The 19,468-nt window shown below is 51.1% G+C and overlaps 1 protein-coding gene across 2 annotated transcripts in view; it reads right to left on the reverse strand.

Moving 5' to 3' along the window:
- LOC138564304 (uncharacterized) overlaps positions 1–17,580 on the reverse strand; it is a 41,787-nt gene extending 24,207 nt beyond the window's left edge. For both annotated transcript variants that reach the window (XM_069642899.1, XM_069642898.1), the window contains exons 1-2: positions 17,336–17,580; positions 12,964–13,666 (exon numbers count right to left, since the gene is read on the reverse strand). In XM_069642899.1, coding sequence (XP_069499000.1) covers positions 12,964–13,516 — 553 coding nt within the window. In that variant the 5' untranslated portion in view covers positions 13,517–13,666; positions 17,336–17,580. The remainder of the gene's footprint in view (positions 1–12,963; positions 13,667–17,335) is intronic.
- Between the last annotated feature and the right edge of the window lie 1,888 nt (positions 17,581–19,468).

Consider the following 19,468-nt stretch of genomic DNA (forward strand, 5'->3'; position numbering starts at 1 on the left):
GCACCAGATGGGGTCGCCAGGTTCAGTAAATTCATCCACGAGGATATGGATGTTATTGTAGCACCAGTGGGACAGGGGGCCCGCTACTGGTGCCGGGTGCTATGAAGGGGTTGCGCACGTGTGCTTTGACACACGCAGCCAGCTTTATGCAGTGGGGCGCATCAGCGGGGTGATCTGATAAATGAAGGTATTTATGTGAATTTGGGTTCCCGCCCCACGCCCAGCTCACCGTGTGATATTCCAGCAAGGTGTCCTTGTAGACGGTCCGCACGAGTCAGCAGGCCGTTGCACTTGGAAGCGCCAACCGGCCGCTGCTCTTCCCCACTCCGCTGTGTCCCACCACCAGTCCTAGACTGGTCCCTGCAGGACAAAACAGCACGGATTTCAGGTCGTGGGTGCCTTGATCCAGCAGACACGCCTCGGGCAACGTGATTTTTGAAACAACGGAATGCAACAGGATTTATTTTATTACAGGATTTCAGTACGACCGGGGCTCAAATTCAAGCTGCCATCTTGCTTGCTGCTCAGCAGCGCCCACCTCTTTACACATTTCTGGTAAAATTCTATCATATCTAAAAATGTGCATAATTCTCCTTTTGATTTTGGTCTTTCCACTTCTTTATAGCATTCACCATACTACTCTTGGGTTTCACTCCAAGCGCCGACACCTCATGTCCAAGATACTCAACTTTGTTCACCTTAAATGTACACTTCTCCTACCTCAATTTTACTCCTCTAGATTCCAGAATCTTACCCCGCCATGTTAACTTTCCGATTCACCACACACCAGCATGTCATCTTGGAAACAAAACACACCTCTCATCCCTTGAAAAAGTCTGTCCATTATTTGCTGGGAAACCGAAGATGCCGACACAAGCCCAAAGGGCATCCTTCTAAACTGAAACAGTCCTTCATACGTTACAAACGCTGTTAACTTTCTGCATCCTTCCTCAAGTTCAACCTGATGGTAAACTGATGCCATGTCCAATTTAGAAAACACTTGCCCTTGGCCAACCATTGCCAACATTTCCCCATATTCAGTAACGGATGTCGATCAATCAACACACACGTATTCAACTCACGCAGATCTACGCACAATCGCAAATCACCTGATGATTTTTTTACGACCACTAAAGGCGATGTCCATTCCTGCTTTTGTATCCGGACATCAAAATCATACCTCTCCAAGATGGTACTTGTTTTGGGATTAAATTGCATTATTCAGTTCATTAGCACTATTGCCACCACCTTCCTTTGCTAGAGGGGGTAACGTGTCATATAGGCACTGGCCCTAATAGCCCAGGAAATGCATTAACAGTGAACGTTTTCTGTCATTTGAATAAGAGTTCCCACACGCAGCCTTAATATAATGTATGAAGCCTTTCTTCCGCTGTGCCTATTTCACTTTTGCAGGGAGCGGGATGCCTTCAAGACAGGCGGGCTAGTTACTCCTGGCATTGCCATTTTTCTGTGTTTGTGTGGTACCCGCACATATGCAAGACTGTTAACCTCCTTATTTCTTACTGTCTATTCGCTTTCTCCCTTCTGAGTGCCTCCCATTGCACTCATATGCTGAAACGTGTGTGGGGCACGTATCGGCTTTGGGAGCCCCTCACGGGGGAAACTTTAATTACAGCGTTTCACCGGAGCAGGCAGCCTTTGGGGTCAGGTGAGCAGCACTTACTTAGTGGGTGGGTAGGTTCCTCTGTGCTACCTTTCTCTGTTGGCCACATCAACGCCTGGGAGTGCGGAGTGGCTTCTTAGAGGGCGGATGGCACTCCTCCCTCTGCTTCCTAATTGACCGCAGCGGGTGCCCGGTTTCTCACAGCTTGCCACATTGACGCTTGAAAGAGCGACTGGCTGTTGGCTCTTCAGCTGCTCACCTCAGCTACACCCTTCCCTCGCTGGCCGCATCAACGCCCATTAACGCCAAGGTCAAAGCGGAGCAGCTGGTCCCTGCTATGTGGAGCTCTGTTGCTGTGCCAGGGGTCTGACCTTTTAAAATCTTCGACGCCAATGTTATGATATAAACCACAGACTCAATATGAGGTTAATATTAGGTTTATTTTAAGATGAATAGCAACTGACTCCTAGCACGGCTTCTCCTTGACCTTCTCCACAAACTGCTGTGCTTGGAACCCTCATAAAATAACCGTCTATATCGAGTGTTGCCTACATCACACTCCTTACACTAATTTCAAAGTACATCATAACAATTACCATCAGTTTTGGGAGAGGTAGGCGATGTTTCCCTTTTTTCCAATAGGACATGCGTGGACGGAATGGAAGAGGAGGGTAGGAAAGCTGAATGGGAAGACAGAAAGGCATACATTTCTGAAAAGTAGACAAGAGTCTAAGTTTAGGAAGGGGTCATTTGTGCAGGACAGGAACTCACTATGTAGGTAAAATTCCCATATTTTGCAGAACAATTTGAAAAATGACTGAAAAAAAGATATCTATTGGACATGTTTGGACCTGTAAGGTGCTGGCTTCTGTGAATATTGAGAAAAGTAATGCCCTGCTACATTTCCACGACTCTTCTAATCACACATTTTTTGTAATGTTTCACAAAACAAGCAATACCACAAGCCAAAAACTGGAGGGAAGACAGTTCGGAGATGATTGAATTGAATTGGGTTGATATTTTATTTCTATTGCGCTCATACAAAAGTGTTTCAGAGTGCGACAAGGCAAGGGAGGGGAACAAGGGAGAACAAAAACAACGATCTTACTAGGCACAGTGACATTAGGAACGCACAAGTGCATGGGGAGGGAGAGGAAAAATGCAAGGATGGGGAGAGGTGGAAAGTGCGGAGCAAAAGGAGAACAGAATAAATAATAATAAATAAATAATAAAAAATACAAAAGTGGTAGTGCAGCCAGCAAGTGGCAAGTGCTGAGTTTAAAGCAGACAGGGTAGGTCTGATAAGTGCAGGAAGAAAAAAAAAGAAAAAAAGAAAAAGGGGGCTTTATGGGTACAGATTCAGACCCCAGTGCAAAGGGTTGCCCAGAGGCAGTGTGGAAGGCAGGGTGAGCAGGAACCTGGGCCTGTAGGACAGAGGGTGGCCAGTTACACAGTGCCAAGAGAGAACAGATCAGCAGGAGAGAGGGGGGCAAAGGCAGAAGCAAAGAGGAAGGTCTTGAGGTGCTTCCAGAACCGGAGATGGTTCTCCTCAAGTTTTAGAGTGGCAGGGAGGCTGCTCCAGAGGGAGGCCCCAGAGCCGAAGACAGAGATCTACCCCCAGCTCGTTTCTTTGAATTAACGACTGACCCTAAGGGAGTTAGAGGTAGAGGAGCAAAGAGCTCGAGAAGGGAGGTATTTGTGGACGGATAACTGAAGGTATTTTGGACCCAGGCCCCAGAAAGCCTTGTGGACAATGCAGATGGTTTTGAGTTTAATCCTCGCATCCACTGGGAGCCAATGGAGAGATTTCAGAGCTGGAGAGATACGATCCCTGGGCTTGAGGCCAAGGACAAGTCTTAAAGTCCTTTTCTGGATTAGTTGCAGAGGGCAGAGAGTAGAGGCAGGTAGGCTTAGAAAGAGGCTGTTACAATAGTCCAACCCAGAGAGTACCAGAGCTTGGGAGACAGTGAATTTCTGGGGGAAAGAGAGAAAAGGCAGAGTACCTCTGAGGCGGTGCAGAAGGAAGTTTGACTTTTTAGAGACTTCAGAGATGTGGGCGGAGAAGGAAAGTGTGGAATCAAAGATGACCCCGAGGTTCTTAGCCTCACAGGTGGGGGATTAGGTCAAGGATGTTACCTTTCTCATGAGTTGGGTCTTTCGTGTGCTGTGTGAGGCTGAGGGTGTTGAGAAGGCTGAGGAGAGCTTCCTTCATCGGTTTGGTGGCCTTGTTGTCTGGGAGGTTGAAGTCCCCTAGGAAGATGTTGTTTGCGTGAGTTAGGGACATGGTAGTGGCCAGGTCGGTGAAGTCTCTGATAAAGGCAGTGTTGGGTTTGGGTGGTCTGAAGAAGTGATGAAGGTAACTGTGTCCGTCAGGGAGATAGGGAAGTGGCAGTAGAGGACTTCGAAGGAGCCAATGTCGTTGATGTCAGGTCTGGTGCAGGGCCACAAGGTCTTGTGTATGACTGCTAGGCCTATGTTGGTCTTGTTCGTACGGTCTCTCTGTTGGATGCTATAGCCGTCGGGGAAAAGGACGTCTAGGATATGGGTGGAGGAGGTGTCAGCCAGGTCTCTGTGATGAAGATGGCAGCAAGGTCCTGTGGAGTGATGAGGTCGGCGAGGCCTGCTGCATGGGTGATAGCTGAGCGGACATTGGCGCGCATCAACCTCCGTGTTGTGGATTGTGAGGGGGTGTTAATGGGCATGAGGCTGATGTGAGGTTGCTGCATTGCGGAGTCCATGCCTTAGAGGAGGGGCCATGTCGCTGCCGTTGCCTGGTGATGGTGTGTATTGCCTGTGGGGACAGAGCGGGAAAACCCTGGGTCCTGCCGGTCCGAACAGGTCCAAACAGGAATTGTCCTTTTTCTTTACTTTGGATGTCCAGGTGAGATACGCCCTTGATCTAAGAGTTAAGACCCGAAAGGAAGAAGCATGGCCAAGAAGGTGGGTGGGGCTTAGACAATGTGACCTAGATCCACTTGCACCTGCTCACCGACTGCAAAGAAAAAAGGCTGGAGGACTCCTTAAGTAGGGAAAAAGGACAGGAAAACAGGAAAGCGCCAACAGTCAATCTAAGTGCAATACATTTCCTACCCCCAACGATGCAACTGAGTGTGACACATTTCATACCCTAGCAATTAACGTATTATCAACATTAGCAACAGCCTAGCTTGTCCGCAGTCAGCGGATGAATTAGTTGTGTGGATAGTGGTCTCTGGTTGCCAGTTTGCAAGGCGGGCCGCTGTGATATCGAGACGGCCTGGGGTGTCAAGTCATGCCCCTGACAAGTTTTGCACTGTCTGTGTTAGGTTAATGGAGGTGGCCTAGCCAATACGGGTTATGCTACACCTTGCACGGTGACGATTTTGGATAGGAACGCGGCTGTGGCTGGAAGAGTGTTAATGTCGTGATGGGGGAGGGACTCCTTTCCACTACACGTTTCAGGATGCCACTAGAAATAGACACTTTTTAGGTCCTTTTTGAAGGAGAGGTAGCGTTTGCTGCGGCAGATGTGTAGTGGAAGGGAGTTCCAGATGGAGGGGGCTTGGATAGAGAAGGGGAATCCATCATTCTGGCGGAGTTGTGGAGGGGATTACGAGAAGGAGTGGTGAGCCTGATAGACGAGATCTGGTCAGATGGTAGCGAGTGATCTTGTCCCGGAGGAATTCTGGTCCAGTGTGGTGGAGGGTGAGGTGAGTGATGCCTTAGGATGCATAAGCAGAAGTTGCATGTTCTGGACACAGAGTTGAGGTATTGGGAGAGGGATAGCTCAGAGTACATAGTGCATCCCAGATTTTTTACAGAGGTGCAAACTGCCGGTGGGGTTCCTAGGGCATGTGGCCAGGGTATTGGTTGGGGGATGAGGGCGGTATTGCTGCATAGTAGTATTTCAGTTTTGCCTGGGTTGAGGAGAAGGTGGTTGGCCGTCATCCATTGGTCGATTGCAGAGAGGCAGGAGGAGAGGTCGAGTCGGGAGAATGTTGGTGTTTTGGGGATCTTGAAAATGATCTGGGTGTCCTCTGCACAGTTATAGCATGAGAGGTTGTGAAAGCGGATGGATGCCAGCAGAGGGCTGAGAAAGAGATTGAAGAGGAGGGGTGACAGGGAGGCTCCCAGAGGGACCCATATCGGGTCAGGCAAAGGGCGGAGGTGAATGGTGGAGGGAGTATGATTTGTGATCGATTAGAAAGGAATGTGAGATCCATTTTTAGAACGGAGTCTCTGATGCCTTGTGTGTGAAGCCTGTCCATGAGTATTCCGTGGTCAATGGTGTCAGAAGCGGAAGCTAGATCGAGCAGGATGAGTGCCGCGCGTCGATCCGATGCTGCAGGTCCTTTTACTGTCCCAGATGAACACAAGAGCAGATTTGGTAAGGGTCGGACGCCAGATTGGGCTGGGTCAAGGAGCATGTTGGCTTCTGTGAGTTGCTTGTAAGCCGTGAGGTCAAAGAGTTCAGCCATGAAGCGGGTGTTGAAGATGGGTCTGGAGTTTGAAGGAAATAGGGGGTCGAGAGAGGTTGTTTTTTAGAAGGGGTTTGACATATGAGATTTTGAAGACTTACGGGAAGACACCAGATGAGAGAGTTGTCAATAATGGCCCGAGCATCATTGCCAGCACATGTTGTAGTAAGGATGTTTTTAAGAAGTGTAGCGGGACAGGGATCTCCAGGGAAGTCTGAAGGCCGGATTAGTACTAGGAGTTTGAGGAAGACTGGGCAAGTGGGCCAGGGAGGGTTATGGCAGGAGCAAGACAGGTGGGGGGGAACAAAGCTAGTTTGGAGAGGATAAGGCAATGGGGGTCATTACAACCTGGGCGCAAAGGGATCCCGGGCACCGGTAATGACACCGGTGCTGGTAATCCCTTTGCGCCCTATTCCGAGTACCCTTAGCGGGTCCCTTCCTTAACGCCTGGTTTTGCCAGGCGTTAAGGACAGGACCCGCAAAGGGATACCGCGGTCAATAACCGTACCGCAATTTACGGTACCGTTATTGACGCCTTCCCCCTTCCCATTGAGCTCTATGGGGGCTCAAATGGGAATGGCTTTTCAAATGGGGACTTACCGGTCCCGCCAAGATCGGACTGGACCGGTAAATCCTCATTCCACCAAGTCGGTGGCGGTACCGGTATTGGTGCTAGTCATGGCACCAACCTCGGAATGAGGGCCAGTGTCTTTCAATGGCTATGTTGTGAAAGTCACAACAGGCTTTCTTGTGTATGTTTTGCTTTTGAGTCTCCATAGGCCTGGGAGCTATACCCACATGTGCCAGAAGCGATAAAAGAATAAGAAAAGACATAAAAAGAAGAGAGGATAAAGACGGAACACACCGAATTTCCCACTCCAGGTAGTGCTCCTCCCATTACACCGATGTTGCGAACGTAGTCAGATAGTGTGTCGCAGAAAGCTTGGGTGCGGTGAGTGACGGTCAAGTAGCTTGGGGTCTAGAATTCAGTGATGATTTTGTGTAATCCCTGCTCGGGTTTTTGGAGTTAGAAATACGGTTTCCATGGATGTTTTTTTGGGCTTTTCTTATTTCGGTCAGGTAGGCCTTATATAATCTTGCAAAAGCAATTTTGTTTTGAGAGGTGCAGTTTGTCCTCCAAGTTCGCTCCAGGCAATGCTTGATGGTTTTAAGGGATTTGAGGGAGGGCGTGTACCACTTCAGAATGGGGCCTGATCTCTGAGAGGTGCCTGTGGTCAGTGTCAGGGGGATTAGGGTGCTGGTGAGCCAAGGATCGAAAAGGTTGGACGGGTAGTGGGAGGACTGGAAGGGAGTTTAGTAGGGAATAAGCCAGAACAGGGTGTATGATGACTTTACTCCGAAGGGTACCACAGGGATGGGGACAGAGGAGGAATTAGCAGGGAGGGGGATGGGAGAAGGGTGTACGAGGGAGAAGAATATAGCGTAGTAATCCATCCAGATTAGTGAGCGGGTGGGAGAATGGTTAGTTGGTCTGATGTGCCCTGCTGTGTGAGTTGGGAGGGAGAGCAGCTGAGTAAAGTTGAGAGTTTCCAAGTTGTCAGTTAGTGAATGGGTCATCGGGTTGGTGGGGATGTCAAACCAAATGTTGAAATCTCCTAATATAGTGAGGGATGGAAAAAGGATTAGGGTGGCTGAGGCAGTCGGCAAAGTTCCTGTAATCAGTGGGAGGCCTATTTATGAGTAGGAAGCTCTGGGTGAGGGAGGAGGCGAAGTTCCTGTAATCGATGGGAGGCCTATATACGAGTAGGAAGCTGTGGGTGAGGGAGGGAGGAGGCGAAGTTCCTGTACTCGCTGGGAGGCCTATATACGAGTAGGAAGCATCGGGTGAGGGAGGGAGGAGGCGAGTTCTTGTAATCGCTGGGAGGCCTATACACAAGTAGGAAGGGTCGGGTGAGGGAGGGAGGAGGCAAAGTTCCTGTAATAGCTGGGAGTCCTATATACGAGTAGGAAGCTGTGGGTGAGGGAGGAGGCGAAGTTCCTGTAATCGATGAGAGGCCTATATACGAGTAGGAAGCGTCGGGTGAGGGAGGAGGAGGCGAAGTTCCTGTAATCGCTGGGAGGCCTATATACGAGTAGGAAGCGGTGGGTGAGGGAGGGAGAAGGAGAAGTTCCTATAATCGCTGGGACGCCTATATACGAGTAGGAAGCTGTGGGTGAGGGAGGGAGGAGGCGGAGTTCCTTTAATCACTGGGAGGCCTATATACGAGTAGGAAGCTGTGGGTGAGGTAGGAGGCAGAGTTCCTGTAATCGCTGGGAGGCCTATATACGAGTAGGAAGCTGTGGGTGAGGGAGGGAGGAGGCGGAGTCCCTGTAATCGCTGGGAGGCCTATATACGAGTAGGAAGCTGTGGGTGATGGAGGGGGGTAGGCAAAGTTCCTGTAATCGCTTGGAGGCCTATATACGAGTAAGAAGCTGCGGGTGAGGGAGAGAGTCGCTGAGGGAGAAGTTCCTGTAATCGCTGGGAGGCCTATATACGAGTAGGAAGCTCCGGGTGAGGGAGAGAGTCACGAGGGAGAAGTTACGGTAATCGATGGGAGGCCTATTTACGAGTAGGAAGCTGTGGGTGAGGGAGGTAGTCGGCAGAGTTCCTGTAATCGCTGGGAGGCCTATTTACCAGTTGGAAACTGTGGGTGAGGGAGGGAGTCGGCGGAGTTCCTGTAATCGCTGGGAGACCTATATACGAGTAGGAAGCTGTGGGTGAGGGAGAGAGTCGCTGAGGGAGAAGTTCCTGTAATCGCTGGGAGGCCTATATAAGCATAGGATGCTGTGGGTGAGGGAGGGAGGAGGCAGATCTTGACTAGTAGTGATTTGCATTCTGTGTTACGGGGTAGATTCTCAGCAGATATGACTGAGAGGTGTTGCTTGTGGAGGATGGATAGTCCTCCTAATCAGCGGGGCCTATTTTGTATGATGTGAGAAACCTGAAGGTGTCACGCTTACTGGTCCACAGGGCCTGTCCTCCAGGTAGCCAGGACACGGCCATCACTATTGGATCCTTTTCCTGGGGGTGGACCAGTGAGGGAGAATCACCTGGATGGGGGGTCCTCGGGTGTGGAAGTGGGACACCAACGGAGAGACGCGGTATCCCCCTTCTTCCAACATCTTTTCCCCATCCTACCACGTAGGACATTCGGAAACATTGCCCCCCCTTTCCACACAAACACTTTAATGCATCACGCAAGACAACGGACTAACACCAGAGCCGTTTACCTGACATGTCCAAATGCAAGGGTCAGGCAGAGTCAGGCAATTGGCCCAAATCAAACACACTTGGCGGCCCTTTACCTTCCCCACAGGGATAAAAGTGGAGCACAGTACAAGCAAGGCGGACAGCACAACGAGACAGCTATTGCGATACGCCAATTCAGGAGGAGGAGAAAGACGGCACAAATCGAGAGGGTAACAAGGAGGGAAGCGACCTTGCCCTTTCTGAGCGCAGCCCGTGAAACCTCTGCAGAAGGAGTCATAAGACCACGTACAATAGCTCAAGTATGTTGCAACAGATGTCAACGGTACACAGAGCATGCACACGCTGATAAACAGGACCAGGGAAGACGCCTGCTACTGTGGTACCATCCTTGCCTGCAGGTAGAAGCAAAGCCAAGTGGTTCATCACAGCCGGTGAGTTGAGGGGATAGCCGATAAGAGACCTAGCTATGTTGAATAAAAGTCGCAAAATGGCACTTTGAGATGGGTCCGTAGTCATCAGTGAACCATGTTTCAGTGATAAATAGAATATCAGGATATTCATTGGAAATAAGGTTTATTGAGACGGATCTGGCATTAGTGAGGATGCAGGAAAGCTAGTGTGGCTTCTGGTGTGGGGTCTGATAAGGGATGGCAGGGAAGGGTGGTGTGGGGGTGGCGTATAAGGGTGACAGGGAGGGAGGATGGCCTAAGGGAGATCAGAGTGGTGATCATTTGTGGTGCTGTAGGTGGGAGATGGGGAAGTGGTTGGCGGCACGTTGGTGTTTCTTGGGGGTGGGCTATGAGGGGGCATGTGGGCTGCTGGCGGGGAAAAGGGGTTTTAGCAGGGAGGTGAAGAGACCCAGGAGGACACGGTTGGGGGTGGGAGGAAAGGGTTGGGAGGAGTAAATAGGTGGTGTAGGGTGGGATCTTGGGTGGAGCTGAGGAGAGGACTGAGGTTGTGAAGTCCTTTGGTGGAAGAGGCTCGTGGCTATAGGGGTAGTTTGGGGGGCATAGAATGTCAAGAGTTGGAGGAGATGTTGAGCAAGGTGTGCTAGCCAGGGCAGCCAGTGCTGAACTTAGGGAGGTGAAGCTCAAGATGGTGTACATGAACTGAGAGCAGATACAATTCTTCCCGGCTCCTGGGCGGTGTTGAGAGGCTGTGGGCCGGTGCCTGGAGGTGGTCTCTGATGTGGGATAAGGGGCGCAGAGATCGCCCGTCCGTGCGCTGAGACTTTGAGGAAAGCCCTGGGGGCCATTGGAGCAGTCTTGAAGTTCCTGTTTCAGCAGCGCACCTCCGGACAGCAAGCCGGAATTCCCGAGGCCTCTCATACATGGGGACCCAGTGTATACACACCTGTGGACTAGTGAGGAGGACCTCACCCACACCGACTGAATTTTGAGGTGTGAAATCTGAGGGCCACACAGCCCTGCTTCACCACCGGATCTACAGCCATTCCTGATAGTCTACAGCAAAGGCCCCAGGTCTGCAACCCTGACACTACCTTGGTTGACACCCCGCAAGGGGGGAAACCACCCACCTGGACCCAATAATTCTTCTCAGGCCGGTGAGATTTGTGAGTGAGCACCGTCAGACGAGCTGGCCTGTCTCAGCATGGGTTACTGGGAGGAGGTCACCCTTTTCCTCATAATAGGTTGACCCACCTACTAAAGTCCTTCCAACCTCATCTCGGATCACGACCCTTGCCTTACTTGGATTTGTTCTGGGGTGCTGCTCTGGCCATGACTGGGGACATGTACAAGACCACAAAGAAATTTAAGAGTAGCGACATCAAGGTGCTCTGACAGGTGCAGGAAATGGCTCTGAAACACCCGCAGGGAGCTGAGACGATGGTGCACACAGACCGCCATCAGAAGACGGTGAGGACCTAGCCACGAAATAAGACAAGGCTTCTCCTGAAAGAGCTCAAAGAGGACGCTATAGGTAGCACAGACAGCCTGGCCAAATCAATCGCAGAGCTTGAGGGCATATTTTCGGCTGTGGAGAGGCATTTAGATGAGGTGGAAAGCACGTTATGTTATCAAGCCATGACGGCAAGGTGGATTGATGCCCTGGAGAAACAGATGGAAACCCCGATTACTAAAGAGGCAGAAGCAGTGAAACGGTCGTGCAGAAACAATGTGCGTCTAAGGGGTATACCGACACAAACCTAAGACCGAGTTTAGAGTCATATGTTCAGTCTCTCTTTCGCCAGATCCTGAAGTTACCGCAAGATGCCGAGCTGGTCCTGGACAGCACCCATCGGGTATATAACACGTTCCGAAAGAACAGATGCCTCATCCCAGATGTTCTGATGAGGGTACACTTTTTTCAAGTGAAAGAAGAAATAATGTTGTTGACACTTGGTCCAAAAACCTTCCACGAGGCAAATATCCATTTATTCCAGGACCTCTCTCAGATGACACTGGCTAAGAGACAGAGGCTGAATGTGGTTACATCACATCTCAGAGAATACAACGTCAGATTGGGCACCTTTGCAAGCTCATAATAGCATTCGAGAATCAGCAACACAGCATAACCTCAGAGGCCGAAGCTGAGAAACTGATGGGGAGAGATCAACAGGCCCGGAGCCAACGATGGATGTGGGAGAAGGCCCAAGAAGGGAACATCAACACAAGAGGGTCAGTGGAAACGAGAACTGGAGCCCCCAACAGGGGCACCCACCTGAACCCCGTTCAAACTCTGATCTTTGGATTTCAGGTTACTCCTGTTAAACAAAATTGATGGTTGCTCCAGAATGGATCTATGGGGTAGGGAGGACTATTGACATTATACGCAGGCTAGCTTTTGCTTGGGGGACGGGTTCGGGCCATTCAAGATTGCTCCCCGTAATGTTGGTGATAAAATGGAGGGGTTACTCAGGACAGATCCTCCCAAAGCTAGCTCTTAAATTCTGTTACTTTTGGGATTTGTTTTTTCTCCTATTAGCTTTCCCCAATTCCCTAGTGTTTTCCGTTCCCCTTTTCCAACGGCTGGTGCATTGTCTTGGGGGTAGAGTTAGTGTCAGATGGAGGGGGCGCAGAAGCTGTTATTGCTCCAGATGTTGGGGTGTGATACTCCCAGGCTTAAACTGTTGACTCTGAATGTCAGGGACCTCAACTCCCCAATCAAACGCAAATCTGTACTGACTCTAGGCTCCAAACCATGAGAGCATCAATCGTGTTTCTTCAAGAAGATGTGAAGAAGCTTACTAATAAACGATTTAAAAGCCAATATCTTGCATCGAGCAGTACCAAAAAAGTCCATAAATGTCTTGTTGATGTGAAAGTAATGTGAAACAACTGTAAACAACTGAATTAAAACTAAATTACTTGTTACTCACTAAACAGTGTGCAATAGCGAATTATTGCCAAATAGGAGGGTACAGTTAACGTATAGACAAATGTGCAGAGGTCTACATAGAAAAGCACTATCTTTATCCTAAAATTAACCAGCCAACAGGTGGAGGTTGGTCTCGATGTAGCCATGCAGCCAATGGCCACCACGTAGCGTGGGTACAGTCATAAAGCAAACAATAGACTACAAAAGACAAAAGCAAAAAACAAGGGGGTACAGCATACAGACTCGTGTCATTCACCCAACCCAAAACCTTATCTTATCACGCTTTATGCAGAGATAGACTAATACTCAAGTTATGAGTCTTCACTTCTCACCTGTGGAAAATGGGCGTGTATCTTCCAACTGATCCCATTTCTGTAAGTGCTGAGGTTTTGCTCCAGACGTTTTCTCCCCTCCTTCAATCTTCACCTGAGATCCAGGCTCTTGAGAATCTCTGGCAGACAGCCCGTCCACTGCTTCCACTTTCACAGGGTGAATGGGGACCGGGCAAAGCTGCGCAGATGGACCCTCCCACTCTTCCGTCTTCATCAGGACTGGAGAGCCTTGAGGTGCCTTACCCAAAGGCTCCTCAGTATCAATGTTTGCCCAGCTCCTGGAATCCAGGCACTCCCTAACAGAAGGATTGTCCAATTCTTCAACCATGAACACACCAATGGGGAGCTGCCGATCTGGGTTATAATGTTCCTCTTCTTTAACCTCCAGCTGGTTCACCGAGTCCTGGCAATGACCCATCGATGGTTGCCTTTCTGCTTCAATGCTCTTACCATCCATGAAGTCCTCAAACTCCCTGGCAGAACCTTTCTCCACCGCACTGCCAAACTCCCTTGCAGAACCTTCCTCTACTGCGTCGGTCTTCACTTGATCCATTGGTATTGCGATCTCGTCACAGCTGAGTGAGGACCCTCTTCAGTATTCACTCCGTGGGGCGTCCTGTTTTCCTGTTGGATGACTTCTCATTAGTTCATAGCTCAAAGCCTTGCATCAGTCTTTTCTCAAGTTTTGCAAAATTGGAACACCCTAATCAGAGGGAAAGAGGAAAATAAAACAGGACATTTTAGAATCTAGACCCACGTATGTTCAACTTCCAGTCTATTGCAAATCCTGCCCTCCCTGCTGGAGGAATATGGGCAAACAACAAACTAACAAACATATTACATGGGAGACTGGGAACCTTGTGCTTTCTGAATAGATACAGGTTCATCTCATGGCCAGTATAGAAAGGTACTAACAAGCATATTGCATGGGAGACTGGGAACCTTGTTCTTTCTGAAAAGATACAGGTTCATCTCATGGCCAGTATAGAAAGTTACCAACAAGCATATTACATGGGAGACGGGGAACCTTGTGCTTTCTGAATAGACACGGGTTCATCTCATGACCAGTATAGAAAGGTACTAACAAGCATATTACATGGGAGACTGGGAACCTAGTGCTTTCTGAATAGACACAGGTTCATCTCATGACCAGTATAGAAAGGTACTAACAAGCCTATTACATGGGAGACTGGGAACCTTGTGCTTTCCAAATAGATACAGGTTCATCCCATGACCAGTATAGAAAGGTACTAACAAGCATATAAGATGGGAGACTGGGGACCTTGTTCTTTCTGAAAAGATACAGGTTCATCTCATGGCCAGTATAGAAAGTTACCAACAAGCATATTACATGGGAGACTGGGAACCTTGTGCTTTCTGAATAGATACAGGCTCATCTCATAACCTGTATAGAAAGGTACTAACAAGCATATTAAATGGGAGACTCGGAACCTTGTGCTTTCTAAATAGATACAGGCTCATCTCATAACCTGTACAGAAAGGTACTAACACGCATATTACATGGGAGACTGGGAACCTTGTGCTTTCTGAATAGATACAGGTTCATCTCATGACCAGTACAGAAAGGTACTAACAAGCATACTACATGGGAGACTGGGAACCTTGTGCTTTCTGAATAGATGCAGGTTCATCTCATGACCAGTATAGAAAGATACTAACAAGCATATTACATGGGAGACTGGGGACCTTGTGCTTTCTGAATAGATACAGGTTCATCTCATGACCAGTACAGAAAGGTACTAACAAGCATATTACATGGGAGACTGGGAACCTTGTGCTTTCTGAATAGATACAGGCTCATCTCATAACCTGTATAGAAAGGTACTAACAAGCATATTAAATGGGAGACTCGGAACCTTGTGCTTTCTAAATAGATACAGGCTCATCTCATAACCTGTACAGAAAGGTACTAACACGCATATTACATGGGAGACTGGGAACCTCGTGCTTTCTGAATAAAGATACAGGTGGAGAGCATTTCCACAAAACCCCTGTGGCTTCATGAACTGCACACATGTTTCTGCTTGGTCTACGTGACATGAGGTCATATCAAAACACTTTGTTGTCGCTGACTAAATTGGCTGAAATACAAAACATATGTGAACAGAATCAATAAAACAAGAGATATTCACCATAACAAATCAGAAAAGGAAACTGAAAAGTATACAAATGCACCTGTACACCAAAGGGTAAAACACAAACCATTATAATCCTCATGTCCTATTATTATATAGCTCCAAAATATGAAAACAACTGGTTCAGCTAGTTCCCCTCCACCTGAGGACTTCAGGTCCAAGTATCAGGTCTGTCCCCGTACTCCTCGGGTACCAGTTGTATGTATTACAGTGACACGTGATTGCATCAGTGCCAATCTGTATAAACCATGGATGTGGACTACTGGGTTCCCAGTGCTCTATAAAAATGGCAAAGAGGAATTTGCATTTGCAAGTCACAGGAGCAAGTGGCGGTGACCAAGGTGCAGCTAAAGATATAAAAGCCTATCAGAGAACAGCAAATATATGCAAGATAATGGGCCTCATTAGGACCCAGGCGGTAGGGGGTTAACGGCGCTGGTATAGCTGCCGGTGTCGTTAACCCCCTACCGCCTCATTACGAGGTCTGCTTGCTGGACCCGCTAAGGACACCCGGTAAAACCATGAGTCATTAGTGGGTCCCGCTAGCAGACCAGGGGGGTCATTACGACCCTGGCTTTAAGGGTTTAACGGCGCCGTAAAAGGTGTCGGTGCCGTTAAACCCTTAACGCCTGATTACGAGGTCCCTTTGCGTGACCCGACCTTAACGGCTGGTTTTACCAGCCTTTAAAGTAGGGTGTCGCAAAGGGACCTTGGTGCTAATTATGATACCGCAATTTGTGGTACCGTACTTAGCGCCTTCCCCAGTCACATTGAGCCCTATGGGCCGAAAATGGGAATGGGGAAGGGCCATGGTGAAATGGGGAAATACCACCCCGCCAACCTTGGAATGGGGCGGTATTTCCCCATTCCACCATGGCGGACTCGTTACAACACCGGCACCAACCATGGTGCTAATAGCGCCATGGTTTAGCACCGGTGTTGTAATGAGGGCCCAGGATGCTAACAACGTTGTTAGCATCCTCCCCATTCCTATTGAGCTCTATGCATCAGCATCAGGGAAACAACACACTGCACAGCATCAGGGAAACACATTGCACAGCATCAGGGAAACACACTGCACAGCATCAGGGAAACAACACAATGCACAGCATCAGGGAAACATGCTGCACCAGCATCAGGGAAACACGCTGCACAGCATCAAGGAAACACGCTGCACAGCATCAGGGAAACACGCTGCACAGCATCAGGGAAACATGCTGCACAGCATCAGGGAAACACGCTGCACAGCATCAGGGAAACACGCTGCACAGCATCAGGGAAACAACACGCTGCACAGCATCAGGGAAACACACTGCACAGCATCAGGGAAACACGCTGCACAGCATCAGGGAAACACGCTGCACAGCATCAGGGAAACATGCTGCACAGCATCAGGGAAACACGCTGCACAGCATCAGGGAAACACGCTGCACAGCATCAGGGAAACAACACACTGCACAGCATCAGGAAAACACACTGCACAGCATCAGGGAAACACACTGCACAGCATCAGGGAAACAACACACTGCACAGCATCAGGAAAACACACTGCACAGCATCAGGGAAACACACTGCACAGCATCAGGGAAACACGCTGCAAAGCATCAGGGAAACAACACACTGCACAGCATCAGGAAAACACACTGCACAGCATCAGGGAAACACACTGCACAGCATCAGGGAAACACGCTGCAAAGCATCAGGGAAACAACACACTGCACAGCATCAGGAAAACACACTGCACAGCATCAGGGAAACACACTGCACAGCATCAGGGAAACAACACACTGCACAGCATCAGGAAAACACACTGCACAGCATCAGGAAAACACACTGCACAGCATCAGGGAAACACACTGCACAGCATCAGGGAAACACGCTGCAAAGCATCAGGGAAACACGCTGCACAGCATCAGGGAAACACGCTGCACAGCATCAGGGAAACACACTGCACAGCATCAGGGAAACGCTGCACAGCATCAGGGAAACACGCTGCACAGCATCAGGGAAACACACTGCACAGCATCAGGGAAACATGCTGCACAGCATCAGGGAAACATGCTGCACAGCATCAGGGAAACACACTGCACAGCATCAGGGCCACTGGATTGACAGGGCTGGGCTAGGGAAGTGCAGAGGGTCAGGGGTCAGAGCACTTCCGCCTTGGGCACTGTCTGCAGCTGGGCCGCCCCCCCATCCCCCAGGAGATGCCTCACCTAGCTCACACCTGGCTGGGGAGCTCCATCCATCCATCCATCCCTGGCTGCAGGGTGTGGGATGCTCACTCTAGAATGCACCAGTGCACAGGGGGTGCACCCATGCAGGCTCTGCTAGAAGGGGGGCCCTGGGATCCACTGCAGAGAGAAGGATCCTGAGGTCACATCAGATCCCAAACTCCCAGGACTGAGAGAAGGGAGAAGAGCAGGGGCAGTGACAGCGAAGAAGGACTCGCGAGCAGCCCCCCCCCACCCACCCAGGGGGGGGCGAGATTGCGAGCGTGGCCCCAACAACTATGAACTGGAAAAGAAAGACCTGGCGGCAAGGAATGACCCCCCTCCCTTTGCCCCCCCCATGATGAGGGCCGGAGGAAGGGGGGGCCCGGGGCCTGGCCGGCGGGGGGGGGGCTGGCGGTTATTCCCCATTCCAGGGGGCGCCCGCGATTGGGCGTCATAGCTCACGTGACGGGCTCCAGCCAATGGGCGTGCGGCGGAGGTTGCTCCCCATTGCAGGACGCCACCACCAGGGCGGCCGGGGGTATTCCCCATTTCCATGGCTGCGGCCACCCGGGGCTCGGTGCCCCGGGGTTATGCCCCGTTTCCTGCTCCTGGGCCTACGTCCTCGGAGCTGCAGTCCTGGGGTTATGCCCCGGGGTTATGCCCCGTTTCCTGCTCCTAGGCCTCTGTCCTCGGAGCTGCAGTCCTGGGGTTATGCCCCGTTTCCTGCTCCTGGGCCTCCGTCCTAGGAGCTGCAGTCCTGGGGTTATGCCCCGTTTCCTGCTCCTGGGCCTCCGTCCTCGGAGCTGCAGTCCTGGGGTTATGCCCCGTTTCCTGCTCCTGGGCCTCCGTCCTAGGAGCTGCAGTCCTGGGGTTATGCCCCGTTTCCTGCTCCTGGGCCTCCGTCCTCGGAGCTGCAGTCCTGGGGTTATGCCCCGTTTCCTGCTCCTGGGCCTCCGTCCTAGGAGCTGCAGTCCTGGGGTTATGCCCCGGGGTTATGCCCCGTTTCCTGCTCCTAGGCCTCCGTCCTCGGAGCTGCAGTCCTGGGGTTATGCCCCGTTTCCTGCTCCTAGGCCTCTGTCCTAGGAGCTGCAGTCCTGGGGTTATGCCCCGTTTCCTGCTCCTGGGCCTCCGTCCTCGGAGCTGCAGTCCTGGGGTTATGCCCCGTTTCCTGCTCCTGGGCCTCCGTCCTAGGAGCTGCAGTCCTGGGGTTATGCCCCGTTTCCTGCTCCTGGGCCTCCGTCCTCGGAGCTGCAGTCCTGGGGTTATGCCCCGTTTCCTGCTCCTGGGCCTCCGTCCTAGGAGCTGCAGTCCTGGGGTTATGCCCCGGGGTTATGCCCCGTTTCCTGCTCCTAGGCCTCCGTCCTCGGAGCTGCAGTCCTGGGGTTATGCCCCGTTTCCTGCTCCTAGGCCTCCGTCCTAGGAGCTGCAGTCCTGGGGTTATGCCCCGTTTCCTGCTCCTGGGCCTCCGTCCTAGGAGCTGCAGTCCTGGGGTTATGCCCCGTTTCCTGCTCCTAGGCCTCCGTCCTAGGAGCTGCAGTCCTGGGGTTATGCCCCGTTTCCTGCTCCTAGGTGTTGGGGGCTGCTCCGGGTCACCGGGCAGCCCCATACTCATGTCAGGGGCACCCAATGGGATCCAACAGGGGCGGCGTTCACGCCGCGGACACAAAGGGTGGGGGTCACCCCACCCGATCCCGATCACCGGATCTCCGCACATGGCCGGGTGGCAACCGGCTTACCACAACCCCGGCTCTGGGGGCACCCAGGCCGGGGTCGCCTCGCCAACCCACCTCACATGGTTGGGGGACCCACAGGGACGGCGTTGCCCGGCAGGGGCACCGTCCGGACGCCTTTGCCCGGCAGGGGCACCGTCCTCAAGCTGGGGCCCGTCCTTGGGCCCAACACACGTGGCGAGGCACCATCCTGGGACCAGCACAACACAGACACGCGGAGTCAGGTTCACTCGTGACTGACGAGCCGGAAGCGGCTCGTTCACTTTATTAGCTTGGTCACGTGGTTCCCCACGTGACCACATCAACACACTTGGGCGATACCATGCCTCCCAACAGGGGAGACACGTAACACTCCTCCTTTTTCATAACAATAAAACAAAACCCCAAAGTCCCCACATAACCA

This window comes from Ambystoma mexicanum, chromosome 1p (genome assembly GCF_040938575.1).
Source record: "Ambystoma mexicanum isolate Mex_15411 chromosome 1p, UKY_AmexF1_1, whole genome shotgun sequence".
Classification (NCBI taxonomy): domain Eukaryota; kingdom Metazoa; phylum Chordata; class Amphibia; order Caudata; family Ambystomatidae; genus Ambystoma; species Ambystoma mexicanum.